At 37.8% G+C, this 15,000-nt stretch overlaps 2 protein-coding genes across 5 annotated transcripts in view; one reads left to right on the top strand and one right to left on the bottom strand.

The window, feature by feature from the left end:
* Positions 1 to 4,580, bottom strand: part of LOC138012453 (syntaxin-7-like) — a 15,426-nt gene extending 10,846 nt beyond the window's left edge. Inside the window, exons 1-4 of one of the 4 annotated variants that reach the window (XM_068859228.1) lie at positions 4,385 to 4,580; positions 2,726 to 2,837; positions 1,594 to 1,656; positions 350 to 413 (exon numbers count right to left, since the gene is read on the bottom strand). In XM_068859228.1, coding sequence (XP_068715329.1) covers positions 350 to 413; positions 1,594 to 1,656; positions 2,726 to 2,819 — 221 coding nt within the window. In that variant the 5' untranslated portion in view covers positions 2,820 to 2,837; positions 4,385 to 4,580. The other 3 variants (XM_068859224.1, XM_068859226.1, XM_068859227.1) reach the window with 3 other exon arrangements.
* A 32-nt stretch (positions 4,581 to 4,612) lies between these two features.
* The window catches only part of LOC138012452 (nuclear receptor-binding protein-like), a 22,841-nt gene continuing 12,453 nt past the window's right edge, over positions 4,613 to 15,000 (top strand). The window contains exons 1-10 of the mRNA XM_068859223.1: positions 4,613 to 4,953; positions 7,077 to 7,199; positions 8,149 to 8,190; positions 8,897 to 9,049; positions 10,194 to 10,234; positions 10,546 to 10,640; positions 11,874 to 11,954; positions 12,125 to 12,189; positions 13,847 to 13,939; positions 14,666 to 14,749. Of these exons, the coding sequence (XP_068715324.1) occupies positions 4,750 to 4,953; positions 7,077 to 7,199; positions 8,149 to 8,190; positions 8,897 to 9,049; positions 10,194 to 10,234; positions 10,546 to 10,640; positions 11,874 to 11,954; positions 12,125 to 12,189; positions 13,847 to 13,939; positions 14,666 to 14,749 (981 nt within the window). The 5' untranslated portion in view covers positions 4,613 to 4,749. The remainder of the gene's footprint in view (positions 4,954 to 7,076; positions 7,200 to 8,148; positions 8,191 to 8,896; positions 9,050 to 10,193; positions 10,235 to 10,545; positions 10,641 to 11,873; positions 11,955 to 12,124; positions 12,190 to 13,846; positions 13,940 to 14,665; positions 14,750 to 15,000) is intronic.

The following is a 15,000-nucleotide window of genomic DNA, read 5'->3' as shown; positions in this document are numbered from 1 at the left end:
TACATTTAAAGTGCAGATGAAAAATAGAAGTGATGCTCACACATAACTGGACAATTTGAGTAATAATTGCTTGAATTGACAATTATTTGTCACTTGAAGTGTATAGACACCCTGGAAATATACATTTATTTCATTCATTCAGGTCATTTGCTGAGGTTTAAAGATAGTCCAATGTTGTTCTTAGTCGGTCATGCTACTTGTTTCCTATACTGTATTGAAGGCTTCCATAAAGAACTCATTGAATTGTGTTCCTTGGGTTGTGAAATCAGTTAGACAACTATTGGTCAAACAAATGCTAACACATCAATGCAACTGATTACACCTGAATGTAAATCATTTAGAAACTCACAGCTTCTCATCTTGTCCATCTTTGCCTCCAATTAACTGCTTAAGGGTACGATCTAGTGCTGAAGCTAGACATTAAGTGAATGCAACATTTGAAATGGTTAAATAAATGCTGTTTAGTAAGGTTAACTAAAATGAAAGCCAGGTACGTACATGTGCCATTATTTTTTAGGTTGACAAGCAGTTCTGTTATATTTGAGCATTCATTTGGTTCCTTGTATTTGGAAGCTTAAGGGCAATAATTTACTTTTTTGGAGTTGTCTCTTTAAATTATACAGCATTGCAAGTTACTGTAAAATGATATAATTTATGTAATCTAATTGACAATTAACAACTGCATGTTGGGTGCAGCCAGCCGGCCAACCTGCCCCTCAACCGAGTAAGTCGCCCCATGGCCAGCAATCCCCGTAACCCAGCCATGAGCCCCCATGCCAGGTGTCCAATAACCCATAACACTGAGAAATAGTGGAAGTAGGGGGAGGGAGGGGGGAAGCAAAAGCCCAATTGCACATTCAAGCACAGCACAAAGTGGTTGGTAAAATTTCAGATAAATTATCCTGTGCAGGGATGGAAAAAAGGAAAACAGATTGATAGGTGATTTTTTGCTTGGGTGTTTAAATGATCATGACTTGCCTCCTCCCCCAGGCCGGGGAGGGGGAGTCAGGGTTGGTTCCTGCCCAGTCCCCCCAATCCAAGTTATCATCAAAGTTCTACATGTAGCCTGCAGAGCAGTGGTATTTTGATGGGGACAGAATGGAAATGTCACGGAGGGATCATGCTGCCATCTTGGATAGTAGAAGTGAAGAAGGGCTGGGGAGAGTGAAAATATGTTCTAGGTGAGAGGACAATCAACTTACACTTGTAGTACGGGAGGAGCCATTCACACCAGCCCTGTTCTGCTTTCAAAATGGTGAACTTACAAGTGCTTGGAAAAATAATGCTTTTTAACGAACCTTTGATGCCAAAAAATGCCAGCCCTGCAGGCTATCACAGTCAGGGTTACCATGTTATACCTGTTCAGTGTTAGGGTTACCAATTAAGTTATTGTCACAGCCATGATAATGAAGGAGGAGGGAAGTCATTATAAAATGTCACAAGTTTAACAATCCACAGGGTCCCCTGACAATTTTTTTTTCTGAGCAAACCCAAGTCACCCTCTGTAGTCAATGGATAACATTTTCTTTTTTTTTTCACCATGCATTAAATTCCCCATACACCCCATTAAAATGATGACATACTGGTACTTACTATTACTATTAATTTGGAAGATGTTACTACTGACTGCATCAGCAAGCTCCTGAAATCCATCAACTACAAGAAAACAGAAGAATTTGACTTTTAGTTGGTGTGTGTACATGTAAATAATTATGGAGTTGCATAGTCTGAGTGCTAATGTATGCTACATTTGCCATTAACTGAGATGAAGTCCTGGTTAAATGACACCTTGAGAGGTGGTGAATGGTAAATGCGAGACTTTGCGAGACGGCGAGACCAGCGTTTTTCTTTGCGAGCCCGAGACATTTTGACTTTTTAGATTGCGAGACCGAGACTTTAAAGTGTTTGACACCTTCATATAAAAAACGAGACTGCGAGACACACATAACCGCTCAAAAAACGAGACTGCGAGACCCGTGAAATTCAACTAAAATTTTGCGAGACCCAGAGTTTTTGTAGAACCATTCGCAACCCCTACCTTGGAGTGAGACATACTGAATAGATTTTACTTGTCAATTGGGAGTTGGGAGGGGGGGGGGGGAGGAGGAACACAGTTCATGAGTCATGTCCCCTTTAACCCACTGACTCCTAGTAGTAGTTAGACTTAATATATTTTACTCTCTCTAATGCCAGATGATTTTACTTGCGGGTTCAGGAATCAATGGGTTAAGAAGTTGTTTCTTATCTGAAGTTTGAGTAGATGGCTTTGGAATAATTATCTTTCAACATGGACGCTACACAGTTGGTTAACATCATCCCATCATAATTTATTGGGTAGTTTAAACATGTGCAAATGTATTGTCATTGTTTGTAAACACTGATGAGCAGTGGAAGCAAACCTAACCTTTGATCATCTCCAAACATTTGTATGTCATTCCTGGGTTAACAATAATTCTGGGTGTCGTTTCATCCCTTGCTCACAGCTTCAAATGGCAATAAAGCATGTATGGTGATGATGGCACCACAAAACGATAATAACACTTGAATAAATTGGTGCCAGAAGGGCTCAGCTCAAGTGAGTCTGGGTGGCTTTCCAACCCGGGTAATGCCAACCTGTCTGGCCTGATACATGTCACCAGTTGCAATGCAACTTGCATCAGCAGAGCCGTAAAGGTCTCATGACATTACAGTACAGTATATTCTAATGAAGATTACTTACTGCCACCTTGATGCCCTGATGCACTGCCAAAGCCTACAGCTACATTACTTGAAGAGAGAGTGCCATATGATGGCGGACTGCCAAACTCGTCACGAAGCATGAATGGAGACAATGATACCTAGCAAACAGAAGTTTTAGAAAGAAACAAATCATTCACAAATATTTCTTGTCAGCCTGATTTTTGGTGGTGAGGTGACAAAATTGCTGTGAGGGCCAGGGGAAGGTAATAGCCATGCATTATTCAAGACGAGGTGGAGTGGGGGGAAGATTATGTTGATGCCAGCTACTGGAAATGTGTAGTTCAAGAAGGGACCACCTGTACACTAGAAAATCTATTGTAGATTTGTGTGGCAAGTTGTACAAATTGAGAAAGTTATCAATTTTTCAATAATAATTTGAAAACCACAGGGTTGTCAGCAATAGAGAGTTAAATCCCAGAGCATGAACTGTGCAACTCAGCTGACAAGTTTGATTCCAATATAACGCCAGCACAATTTCTGTCTTGATGTTCTCACAAAAGAATAATATTATTATTCTTTCATAGTACAGCCCAGGAACTGAAGCAAATGTGCTTCTGAGTGATGGATTGGATTTCAATAATAATTATTGGCACTAACACTATAAGACACTTACTTTTTTTTTTTTTTTGCGAAAACTGAATGATTTTACCGGTAACTATTATTTTCAAAGAAATTGTCTCGTCAATATTAAAATGCCGTAACAATACAATATTATGGTGGGGGCATCAAACGAACACATCTCACTTCTGGTTGCCATCTGTTGCTCAAACTGCTCACAAATGCTCAAGTCTCGTCATCTTGGATCATCATCTTTGTATCCACATCCTCCTTTTTAGCCACTAGATGCTTGGATTTTTTTCTTCAAAGAAGCAAATTTCACCCTTCTGACAAGGTACCCACCAAAATTTGAACCCTTCAAACTTTATTGCATTTGATGTTAATGAGTCCCTCTGAGGACTGAAAAGGGGGGCAGCTTGTTCCCTTGTTCCCCAACTTACTTTCAAACTTGCTCTCATGTTTTGGATCCCTAACATTGTTTATGTTCCCTTTTTCCCTCAGAAAAAGTTGTGCTCAAAGTCGTGCTCAACTTTGCAACTGGCTCATGACACTGCTAGTGCTTGAAAGCATCCTACAAGTCCACTTTAATTTCCCTGAAGATTTCTGGGCAATCAGTGATCTTCACTACTGTAATTTAAATATTATTTTACTCTAGAGATTGAACGTACTTTACTAATCCACCATGATTTCTAGTACATGCATTTCAAAAGGTGTCGAAAAAAAGGGATTGTTGAGATGTCAGCCAATTAACTCACAAAACCTCCTCCTTGCAAAGGGTGATAAGAGATCATACTTGACAGCTTTTGAGCTCAATCCTGGTTACTTTACACAAGTAAGCTTATAATTTGATGAGAATTCTCTTTGCATAATTTTCACTAACTATTTCCGCGTGGTTTCCTACAAGGCTTTCGGAAACATACGAATTGAAATAAATCACGAGATAATCATGCATGATCATCCTGGAAAAGATCTTGCACGCAATAACACGACCTATGAAAATGAAAGCCGATGACTTATGCACAGAGACAGACTGCGCAACTATAAACGTTTGCATAAGAAGTGTGCAAAAGTTGCACCTTGGACTCACCCAAAATATAAAGGAGAAGCGGTCTAAAAACTTCCCCTGAACAAAAAACCTCTCTCAAGGGTGAAGATAACTTCTTGCTTGGATGGGCACAATTTCACGAGTCCAGAGAGCCTGGGCAACCGCACCACTCACCCTCCCACAATTGTGAATAGGTCAAGCCCATGGAAAAAAAAAACGGACAGACCAAAAAAAAAAAAAAAAATTCGCGATAATAGCCCTTTTTTAGACTGTGTCTATCGTCTTCCAGTTTGAGCTCCATCACATGGGCAGAAAGAGGGGAAAATTAATTACAAAAATACAGCAATTTATACCCTGGAGGGGTAAGAGGGACAGAAGTTGCCTTGTCACCCTGTCAAGGACACTATATGGTGGTGTTACATAAGGCCTCTTTGCGTGCCAGAGAGCTTCAGCCACTCTATGGTCTTGAATTTATTTCAAAGATGGCTGGTAATCTTCCACTTGGAATAAACACGGTTCAGCCAGAGCATTCAGGTGATGAAAGTGATGATGACGATGACGATGTGGTGGAACAAAGTCCTTGTGGACGATGGGAGAAGAGAAGGCAAGAGGTAAGTTGAGTTCAAATTTGATATATAAGCTTAAGTTACATATGTACTCGCATTTATCTTCAAAAACATTTGTTGATTTCCCTCGTGAGACATTTTCTGTGCAAGAGAAATTTATCGATTGAGTCTTGAAATGGGTGTACTTCGAGGGAAAAGACGAAGAGGCTGTTAAGATTCAATTCACATTTCATAAATTAAATGTAATATAACGTAACCTTTTTGATGACATGTAAGCTGGAATAAAAAATAGTATTTCGAACTGAAATAAACAAGGGTTTCCGGCTTTTAAAGAAAAAATTCTTATTTAGGAAAATTATTTAGGAGAATTATTTTATTATCACGTAAGAAAGGAAATGCTTGCTGCATTCATTGTTATAATAATAATAATAATAATAATAATAATAATAATAATAATAATAATAATAATAATAATAATAATAATAATGGCGGCATGGGTAGACATTTAAGATATTTTAAAACCCATCTAATAATAATAATAATAATAATAATAATAATTAATAATAATAATAATAATTCGAATAAAACTGTTTAAAAATATATCTATAAGTATATAAAACAATCACAAATCTAAAAAAACTATTCCCAGTGATAATAAAAATGTATATATAAAAGTTATAGAACCTAGATTTTCGCAAGGCATCTATCTAATTCAAAGTCCGCTTCTTGAACATTACTTCTAATTGTTCTTTTAGCTGTTCTTGACCCTCTAAGACAGAGTAGAGCCGACCTAAGGATGGGAAAGGAGACTTTAGAACGTATCCAAGAGACGGTGGTGGCATAGTTCTCTCCTTTCTTCGCTGCGACTAGCTCTGCCAACCTGTTATGGTATCTCTTGCACTCTTCTCCCATGCCACCTGTTGTTGTAAATACTAATGGTGTAAATGTTCCCTGTTCCACGTCCATCACTCTTCGCGTATACAATCTCTTCTTGTCGTTCTTGTGCTGCTTGTATATCTGCTTGAGGTCCAGGTCTCTATAAGAATCAGCGTTGGGGTAGCATACCCGTACATCAAAGAACGCTGACCTTTGCTTTTCCCAAAAACCTCTGGCATGGATGTCTAGGCGAGCGTCGGGAGCTCTGTTAGCTCCGCTTGGCAGCGACTCTCCCGTGAGCTCCTGGAGGACGGGCTCAATCTCGACATCATTGCAGACCATGCTGAGCATGTCTGCCTCAAGATCTCTCAGTTCATTATGGCGCTGTATTATGAAGCCGCCACGCCTGCAGACCATGGCATGATCAACATTAAAGACATCGCCACACACGCAAATAGATGGCTTATTGGCGATTTCCCAGTCATATCTGAGCTTTAGAGCGTCTCGAAACTCGCCCTTGTTCAGAGTGAAGCCCATTTCATCGATCGGTATGACTGTCAGCCAGTTAGATGCACCTTTTTCAGAAGCAAGTTCAACCGCGCGCTGTGTCTTCAGAGTAAGAGAGTTCTTGATGTCATTCAGTTTTCTTCGAAGCACTTCGTTTTTCTCTCTTCGCACACTCTGCTGTAGTGAGTTAACAATGGCATCGTCTGGTTTTTCATGGGCTTGTGAAACAATTTTCTCGACTAGTGGCGCTGTGGTCTTCATTGACGCTAGGTACTCTAGATCTGCATCCTGGCTTGGATTTATAATTCCAAGCCCACCCAGTCTAACTGGCAATGCCAAGAGGTCTCTTTCGCTCGGCGTTGTGCAATGATGGTCCGTTATTGACGGTATTAAGACATCGGCAATGATGCGTTCTAAAGGTTCTAGTAGATCTTCTACACCTGGGAATAATTATTAATAATAATAATAATAATAATAATAATTATTATTATTATTATTATTATTATTGTTATTAATGATGTTAATGTTATCATTATTGTTAATGTACTAATAATTTTCTGAATAATAGCAGTATTCAGAGTTTTGAAGAAAAACACGACTCTCTTAACTGAGTTAAGTTTGACAGACATGTTTTAGCAGATGTCGCCCATCTTCAATTTGAATAACAGACAGTGCGCAAGTGTCCTTTACTATTTATACTACAACATACTATCTTTTATTTACACTGAAGATAATGTAGCAGACGTATAATTTTGTATCTGCTGAAATATTTCTACTAACATTAGGTGATGCAGCGAGATGTCCCTGGGATTGATCATTCATTTCTTGCTATGGACACTGAGGAGGGTGTTGAAGTTGTATGGAATGAAGTACAATTCTCAGAAAGGAAGTACTTTAAAAGTCAAGAGGTGAGTGTTGACCCATCCAGTCTCATTTTGACCAATAAATAAATTAAGAGTCCATTATGAATTTTGATTTTTTATTCTATGCCTTATGAGATTAATGTGTACAGTAACTGGTAATTTCATGGTGCAAAGTTTTGGGAAAATTCCACTGATATTTTCCAAGACAGTTCTAACAAGGTGATGTTCTTTAAGGGGAAACACCTCTCTTCAGCACTTTCAAAGGTCTTTCAAAAAAGGGAAATGATTTTTGATGAAAATTTCTGGCTCCTGAAAGGGGCTAGCATTTACAGTCTGTAACAGCACAACATGGTAGTGATCATATTGGGTAGGCCAGGTGGAAGTTACTTTGGAGGTAATTATTATTGTAACAGTTATCCATTCGTAGACAAACTGCCGTGTGAATGTTATTATGCAGCGGATATCCATTAGATTCATTTCCATTTGAGCAGAGAAAAAAAATTGCTTATTATTAAAATAAGTAATTTTTTAGCACATTTTTGTGTCTTTTTTTAAAAGTGCAATTTTAACTGAATTTTAGTGTACAATAGTTAAAATGTAACTAAATTTGTAAGTTCTTGTATAGGATATTTTATTATTATTATTATTATTATTATTATTATTATTATTATTTATCTTTAACTTAAATTGTATTATTCCTATAGAAATTATTAGCCTTAGCCAGTTTGAGTTATTCGTTGTAACAAATATTTTAGTCATGTGAAAGCCCTTTTTAGCAAGTATATCTGAGAATAAATAAAGATGCAATGATGTTTTTTATTTGATTATCATGAAGCTTCAGGAGTTTATCCCAATGCAATGTGGCCGATACAGAGGACATTTCTTCAACCAGTAGATCAAGCATCAAGAGAGAGGGGATCTTCAGTTTCATTACAGCCATACTCTGTTAATGGTTGGGACTTGCATTATTTGTTCTGTTTTTTCTTTCTTTCAGGAAACTGTTAAAGCTGTGTTTGAGAACCTAATTCAGTTAGATGTAAGCACATCTCAGTTTTCACTCTAACTTATTATTTTGAACAACCAAAACTTTTCATGTAATCATCCCAAAAAATTAGGGAGGCGGAATGTGGTCCATAAGTTAGGACGTTGGGTTTGCATGTGGTTACCCCGGGTTTAAATCCAGTTCTAACCTCTGGTTTGGATTTGTTTCCAGTTGTCCCAGATTTAACTCAACCATGCCAGTTGGGGTTCTTTATCACGTTAATTTCTGTTACTAGTAGGTCTTGAATTGTTTCTTTCAGATTATTAAAACTTGGGTGCCTGCATGTGAACTAGCTTGAGAGCTAAGTGCACTTCCACTATAAACAAGGCATTTATTTTATTTTATTATTATTATTTTTAATGCATGTACCTGGTTGTATGGACTTTGTCTGTTATTGAAATGAAGGAATATTATTGAAATGAAAGACAAGTATATCCAGCTATTTTGAAACACTGCCCAGATGTCTTTCATTTCAATAGCAAGAATGTACCATTTGGACAATTTCAGTCCTAGCAGTATGGTGGGACAATGATGTTATTGTTCTTGCATGTCTCCTAAGACCTATATCTCACTGGTAAAGTATCTTCAGGAACTAGTAATCGGAAGGTCGTAGGTTAGACTGCTCCAAATTTTTCAAAGTGTACCCCGAGTCAGCATTGAAAAAATATCATTTCTTCACTTTCTCTGTTATTGTTTACAGCATGCAAATATTGTGAAATTCCACAAGTTCTGGACTGATGCTCGATCAGAAACACCTCGTGTTATTTTCATTACTGAATACATGACGTCTGGTTCACTCAAACAGTTTCTAAAGAAGACGAGGAAGAGTAATTATAAAACTTTAAATGAAAAGGTTTGCCTATTGTTAGCTACGTACATGTAAAAGGCAAAGACAATAGCAACACCACCAAGAATAGGGACCTTATAAAGCAAGGATGACAATGACGGCAGCTATGAAAACGCTGTCTAAAACTATTATTTCCTGTAAATGTAATCATTTTGCAATTACTCCAAGTTGCTCGGCATGGAAAATGTGAGTCCACATCCCAAGAATAAAAGTTGTGAGAACGGTGTCGATATTTAGAGAGAAAATTGAAAAGTCATCGTCAAGTGCTTGCGTCCTCCACACAACCTCAAATTTGATAAATTCACGCCGTTGTCAAGACGAGAACGTCAAAGAAATATATCAAAATGTAAAACGCACGTGCAGGGCGTGCAGAGCTATTGTTTTTGCTAATTAAACCAATTATTGTTTTGTGGTATTTTAGTAGCTGTTGTCGTCGTCCTTGCTTGTGGTCCCTAAGGTCTTGATTGCAACTGCTACATTTTTAAGTTCATCTTGTTTTTGTTGTATTGTGTTGGAGGAGTTACCTTCATTTGGATTGGTAGGAATACTGTTGAAACTGATGTTGTTGTCAAAACATCATGTGGGTGTTTCATGTTGTTTTGCATACTGTAGGACAGGAAAAAAATGTAATTACCAAAAATGCCCATTTGCAAGTATATGTTTAGCATACTGACGTTTACTCAATAAAACCCAGTTATTTGGGGGCTTCCTGTGGCCATTGCCTTTGTGATTGCTAAATGTCCCTATTGACTGAACGCAAAAATGGCCATCAATAAAATTAATAGTTATTTGTCTTCATGTTAATTAGCCGTATTAACCTCGTTAGCATGACTGTGTAAAATTGAATTTTGGCTGTTAAACTAGGCTACCCAAACTAATTTGATCGCTGCTATGGAAAGACCCTTAAGGACTGAAGCTGCCGATAGCAAGATGAGTGGATATATTGAAGATCACTTTGGTCTGAAGCGCATGTACATGTATGCAGTATAACGTCGCAATAACCAACGCAGGTCCTACTTTCATAATGCTTGCTCCTAGTTGTTAACTAAGTTAATAATGTAATCTAACTAAAATAGTTCTTAATATACTGCCGTTATCTGTACCTCAATGTTTTGTTTTATATGTCCTTACTTTTATAATTTGCTTATAGGTTTGGAAAAAATGGTTGCGTCAGATTTTGTCAGCTTTAAGGTAATGTCTTACTGTATAATGTACATGTATTGTTTTATTTTAGAGGGGTGTTTAAGGCTGAAGCTCCCATGGCAGGGTTGCTGGTGCCTTCAAATTCTCTTTGAATTAAGTTTAGGTGTGAGTTTGAGCTGCTAGTGGTTGTGCTTGCTGTAGAAATCAGGAATAGTTACGCCAGGAATTAATTTTTTACAACCTGAGTGTTCTAAGTTCAACTGCATCCCAACCCCAAAGCAGTTGAAGTGGTTGATCTTTTAAGAATCTAACGCTGTTGCAGTAGTTACATGTAAACTACCAGTATTATTGTCCTGCAGCTATCTCCATGGGTGTGAGAAGCCTATTGTTCATGGAAACTTATCTTGTGACACAATATTCATCCAGCACAATGGTCTCATTAAAATCGGTTCAGGTATGTTACACTTTGTCTAAAAAGAAAGTATGTGTAAATTATTTCAAAATACCGGTTCACATGTACACTGGTCAGCGTACATAAACCTATTGTTACCTATTAAATGTCAATACTTAGGTAACAATAAGTTTGTGTACGCTGGTATAATAACCTAAGGTAGAAAATGTGTGAACATTTTCTAGTATGCGAGAATACAAACCTTTTTCAAGCCTGTGATGTCAACCAAAGCAAAGCCAACTTTTGCAGAAGCTGAAATAGACCTTGAGATTTCATTGAAATGGTGTGAATAAATTTAATATTATTATATGATTATTAAAAAAGGCTAAAACTTACTAAAAAATTTATTAGGTAACCAAAACGTTTTCGACCATACGGTCATCATCAGTGGTACAGTAGTATGGTGGAAATCAGGTGCCACTGATGATTACCGTATGGTCGAAAACGTTTTGGTTACTTAAATTTTTAGTAAGTTTTAGTCTTTTTTGTTTATAATCATCTTAAAAAGCAACTATCATGACAACATTTTATGTATATTTAACAAAAAAAGAGCTTTTCCGTGAGCTGCATGAGTGACAATGATAATTATGATCAGTATGATTTTAATACACCTTCTAGGAAACTTATCCTGAGGCTCGCATTTATCTACGGTAAACAATTTATGTACCGGTAATTGTCTCTGACTTATAGACACCTGAAAATTCCAGACAGCTTCAATGTGATTCAATTACCCATGACCTCTGTGATACCGGTGCAACAGGCCACTATCAATAATTATTTGTTTGTCTCTCCAAAATTTTGCGTAAGCATTGTTTCCAGTTTCTCTTGGGACTTACAATGGTCCCAAGAGAAATAAAAACAATGCTTGTGCAAAATTTGGAGGCTGGGTCAAACAAAGATTATTATGGTATTTTTGATAGTGGCCTATTAATGCTCTATCTACGGAGGCACACAGTCAAGGGGATAGGTTAATTAATTGGGAGCCCTCTTGTGTTCCTGCGAAAGGAATGATCAGTGAAAGAAATGAGTACTTGAAATGTGTGTTTATGAAAGATTTGAAGTGATCCCCACACTTATTAATGGTTCATTTTTTAATCCTGTGAAAATTTTATGGTATGAATGGATGAAGTGTTTTTTACTTTGCCTGTGAGCTTAATGGGTGGAAATTTTTAAATCATCCATTCTTAATTTTGCATCTTGAAGGATATTAATAAATGGCTTAAATCCTATCTTTAGTTGCCCCTGATACTATTCATAACCATGTGAAAACTTACCGGGAAGAAAGGCGGAACATGCATTTCATTGCACCGGAATATGGTAAGTATTTTGTTTTAAAAAGCACCGCAGTATTCTTTCCTGGAGAACCAATTTCGCTGTAAAAGTGAAATGACACATGGTGTGCTTTTTATGTACCGGTACACCTTGATAACATAAATTTTATCAGTCATAATGGTGCTGCAATGTTTCTTTGATAATGTTCTTCACAGGAAAACCGGGACATGTTGTTGACTGTACTGTTGACATTTATGCATTTGGAATGTGTGCATTGGAGGTAATCCTTTTAATGCTGATAACAAGGTGTTGCCATGTTTTGGTGGTTTGGGTGTGTGTTAACTGGCATAATGCATATGGTGATCTCAAATGGTTTTGTTTCATAACCAATTGACTGTTCGGGCACCCTAGGATGTTCCCAGTTGACGAGTAAAATCGTGCGACGTTAGATAGAGTAAAATCTGTTGAGTCTAACTCCCAGGAATCAATGGGGTAAAGACTTTTTGGAGCTCATATGTTGTGTTTGTGTTCAACTCTTAAATGCTTATTTCATGTTAAAAAATGTGCCTACTCTTGTGAATAATGTCTTGAGTTAGACACTAAACATAATCCCTATTTCATTGCATAATAGACAAGGGCTTTCTGTTTTTGGATTTTCTTATCTTTGGTCAAAATATGTGCACCAAATTTAAGTAAAAAAAAAAAAAACTGCTGGAATTTTAGAATGAGTAAGTGGAGAAATTTGAGGAGCTGTGGTTGTTTGCCCGGCACAGCCTACTGTAGCTAGGTACTGTCCTTATGTTCAAGTCCATGCTAGTCTGCATAGCAGCTTAAAGGGGGACTGGGGAGGAGGGAAGCAGAGGGAGGGCGTTCAATGAACCTGCATCTCTTTCCCCACTAATGTTAATTCTGATTGGCTATCCTTTCCTATGAGTGACAGACCACAGTACATGTTTATTTCGTGAACAAAATGGCGGACTCTGAAGGTGATAGTTTTGAGGCAAATCTAAGTGTAGTTCTAGAAATTCTATGAGAAATAAACCATAGGTAGCTTTTCCTTAAGGAAGACCTATACCAGACACATACTTGAATAACTGACAGAGATTTTTCAGTTTTCAGGCCCAGGGAGGGCATGCAAAATAAGATCTCTTTCGAAGCGTTCTGCACACAAACTCTGACGTGCAGAAGAGCGTCGGACAAAGCCAGTTTGATTTCTGCACAATTCATAAATTTGAACTGGTTGGCTAAACTGTTAAAAGAAGATGAACCATATTTTACCTTAAGGCTTGTCCCACATAAACAGCATTCTTCATTTGGGTTGCTTTCCTCTTGTTTTGGTCCTTTTCTAGCTGTGTTTATTTTCATAAGCGTATTGTAGTGTTTGGTGCGAAGCTTTGTAATAATAATTATGATGGGTTGAAATACACATAGCTTTTGCTCAGTTGTTATTGGTTGTTAAAATACATATTAGAGAGATGGGGGCTCATTGCAGGCCCTTCCTCTCCTTTCCCTCCTCCCTAGTCCCACTTTAGGCTGCTATGCAGGCAAGGCCAAGGCTGGTCTGCACATGTCTGGGGTTGGTGTGCTATCCTTCTCCAACTTGTCATGTCAGAAGTGACAGCAGTCTGTCAGAGTCTTGGTTTTATGAGTGTGAAATTCTTGTGGAGTGATCATTCTCATTTGCTGTAAAAACATCTTACTCTTGGCAGACTCTATTTTATTGTAGATTTTCATTCAAATAAAAGAGAACTGCACTGTAATTCTGTTTAACATAATATTATCCGTTATTTTTAAATTGATAAAAATAATATGAGTGGGAAGTCTGTATACTGAAAACTCTCTGTCTTGAGGGCACTTTTCTTGGGCCTGTGTGAATAATTGCAAATGATTCTTCTTAAAGCTCACAAGCCACATCATTCTGTTATGTATTGTTTTAGATGGCAGCTCTAGAACTGCATGATACAGATGGTCCTGTTCTGAGGGAAAATGTTCTTAAGGCTATACAAGGATTGGAACAGCCACTTCAAAAGGTACAAAGATTAGGAAGGAACCTTTCAGTAGTTGCCATTACGTTGTCTACACATTTTTTTGCTTTTATGTATTGTCTTTTTTCTAAAAATCAAATTGAAAACAGTTTCTGAGATCAATTCAGTATTAAACTAATGCTTGCATTCCATTCTGGCATCTTTGGCTCTTCTACAACTACCATTTAATGAATTATCCATCTCACATTCATGCAATATGCTACATGAACATGTATTGCTGGTTTCAATCAAGATATAAAGTGGTTTTCCCGGGGGGGGGGGGGGGGGGAACACCCATATGGAACAGACAGGGATGCTCGTCGGAAATTTTGAATTTAAGCCCTAAAGGAGACCATCTGGGCGTGGCTCAAGCTTTTTGTGACCCCTAAAGGAGACTAATCTGGGCGTGGCATAAGGAAATTTTGACCCCTAAAAACAAGTTAAAAACAAAATTTGACTTCTGTTTCTCATCGCGTAATTCTGTGTTTCTTCGCGGAACCCTAAACGAGACCTTGGTGGCTTAAAATACCCTAAGAGAGACCAAAATCCAAAATTTACACCCCTAAGCGAGACGACGAGCATCCCCGTCCCCGTCCCCTCCCCACCCCGGGGTGGTTTTTCAGTTTTGAACGATTTTTGTTTTGTTTTGCATTTTATTAAAGATCCCAACAACCACCGCCATATAAGACCTTCTTTACTAACTTATCATGTTATTCTGTCTTCATTCAACAGGATTTCATCCGAAGGTGTTTAGCAGAAAATCCTTCAGAAAGGCCTACAGCAAAAGATTTATTGCTGCATCCAAGTTTGTTTGTGGTACCCTATATTCCTCCTCTTGTTTTGAGTCTTGTGGAGTGCACTAGCAAACATTGAAGCTGCATTCCTGTCTGTGTTGGATATGCGATGATTTTAGCCAACTCAGCAACGTTTTGTTGGCCATAAAGCATCACACATCCCATTCAGCCTGTAAACATTGTAATTTTATAATAAATATATGGGATCTAAATCTACATGTTCTAGCACTCGGCAAAGTCACTTTTTGACTTATGGCTGTTTCTGCTCAGATG

The sequence above is a fragment of the Montipora foliosa genome, chromosome 8 (assembly GCF_036669935.1).
Source record: "Montipora foliosa isolate CH-2021 chromosome 8, ASM3666993v2, whole genome shotgun sequence".
Classification (NCBI taxonomy): domain Eukaryota; kingdom Metazoa; phylum Cnidaria; class Anthozoa; order Scleractinia; family Acroporidae; genus Montipora; species Montipora foliosa.
Note: the sequence above shows the minus strand (reverse complement) of the source record. Positions and strands in the feature narration are given on the sequence as shown.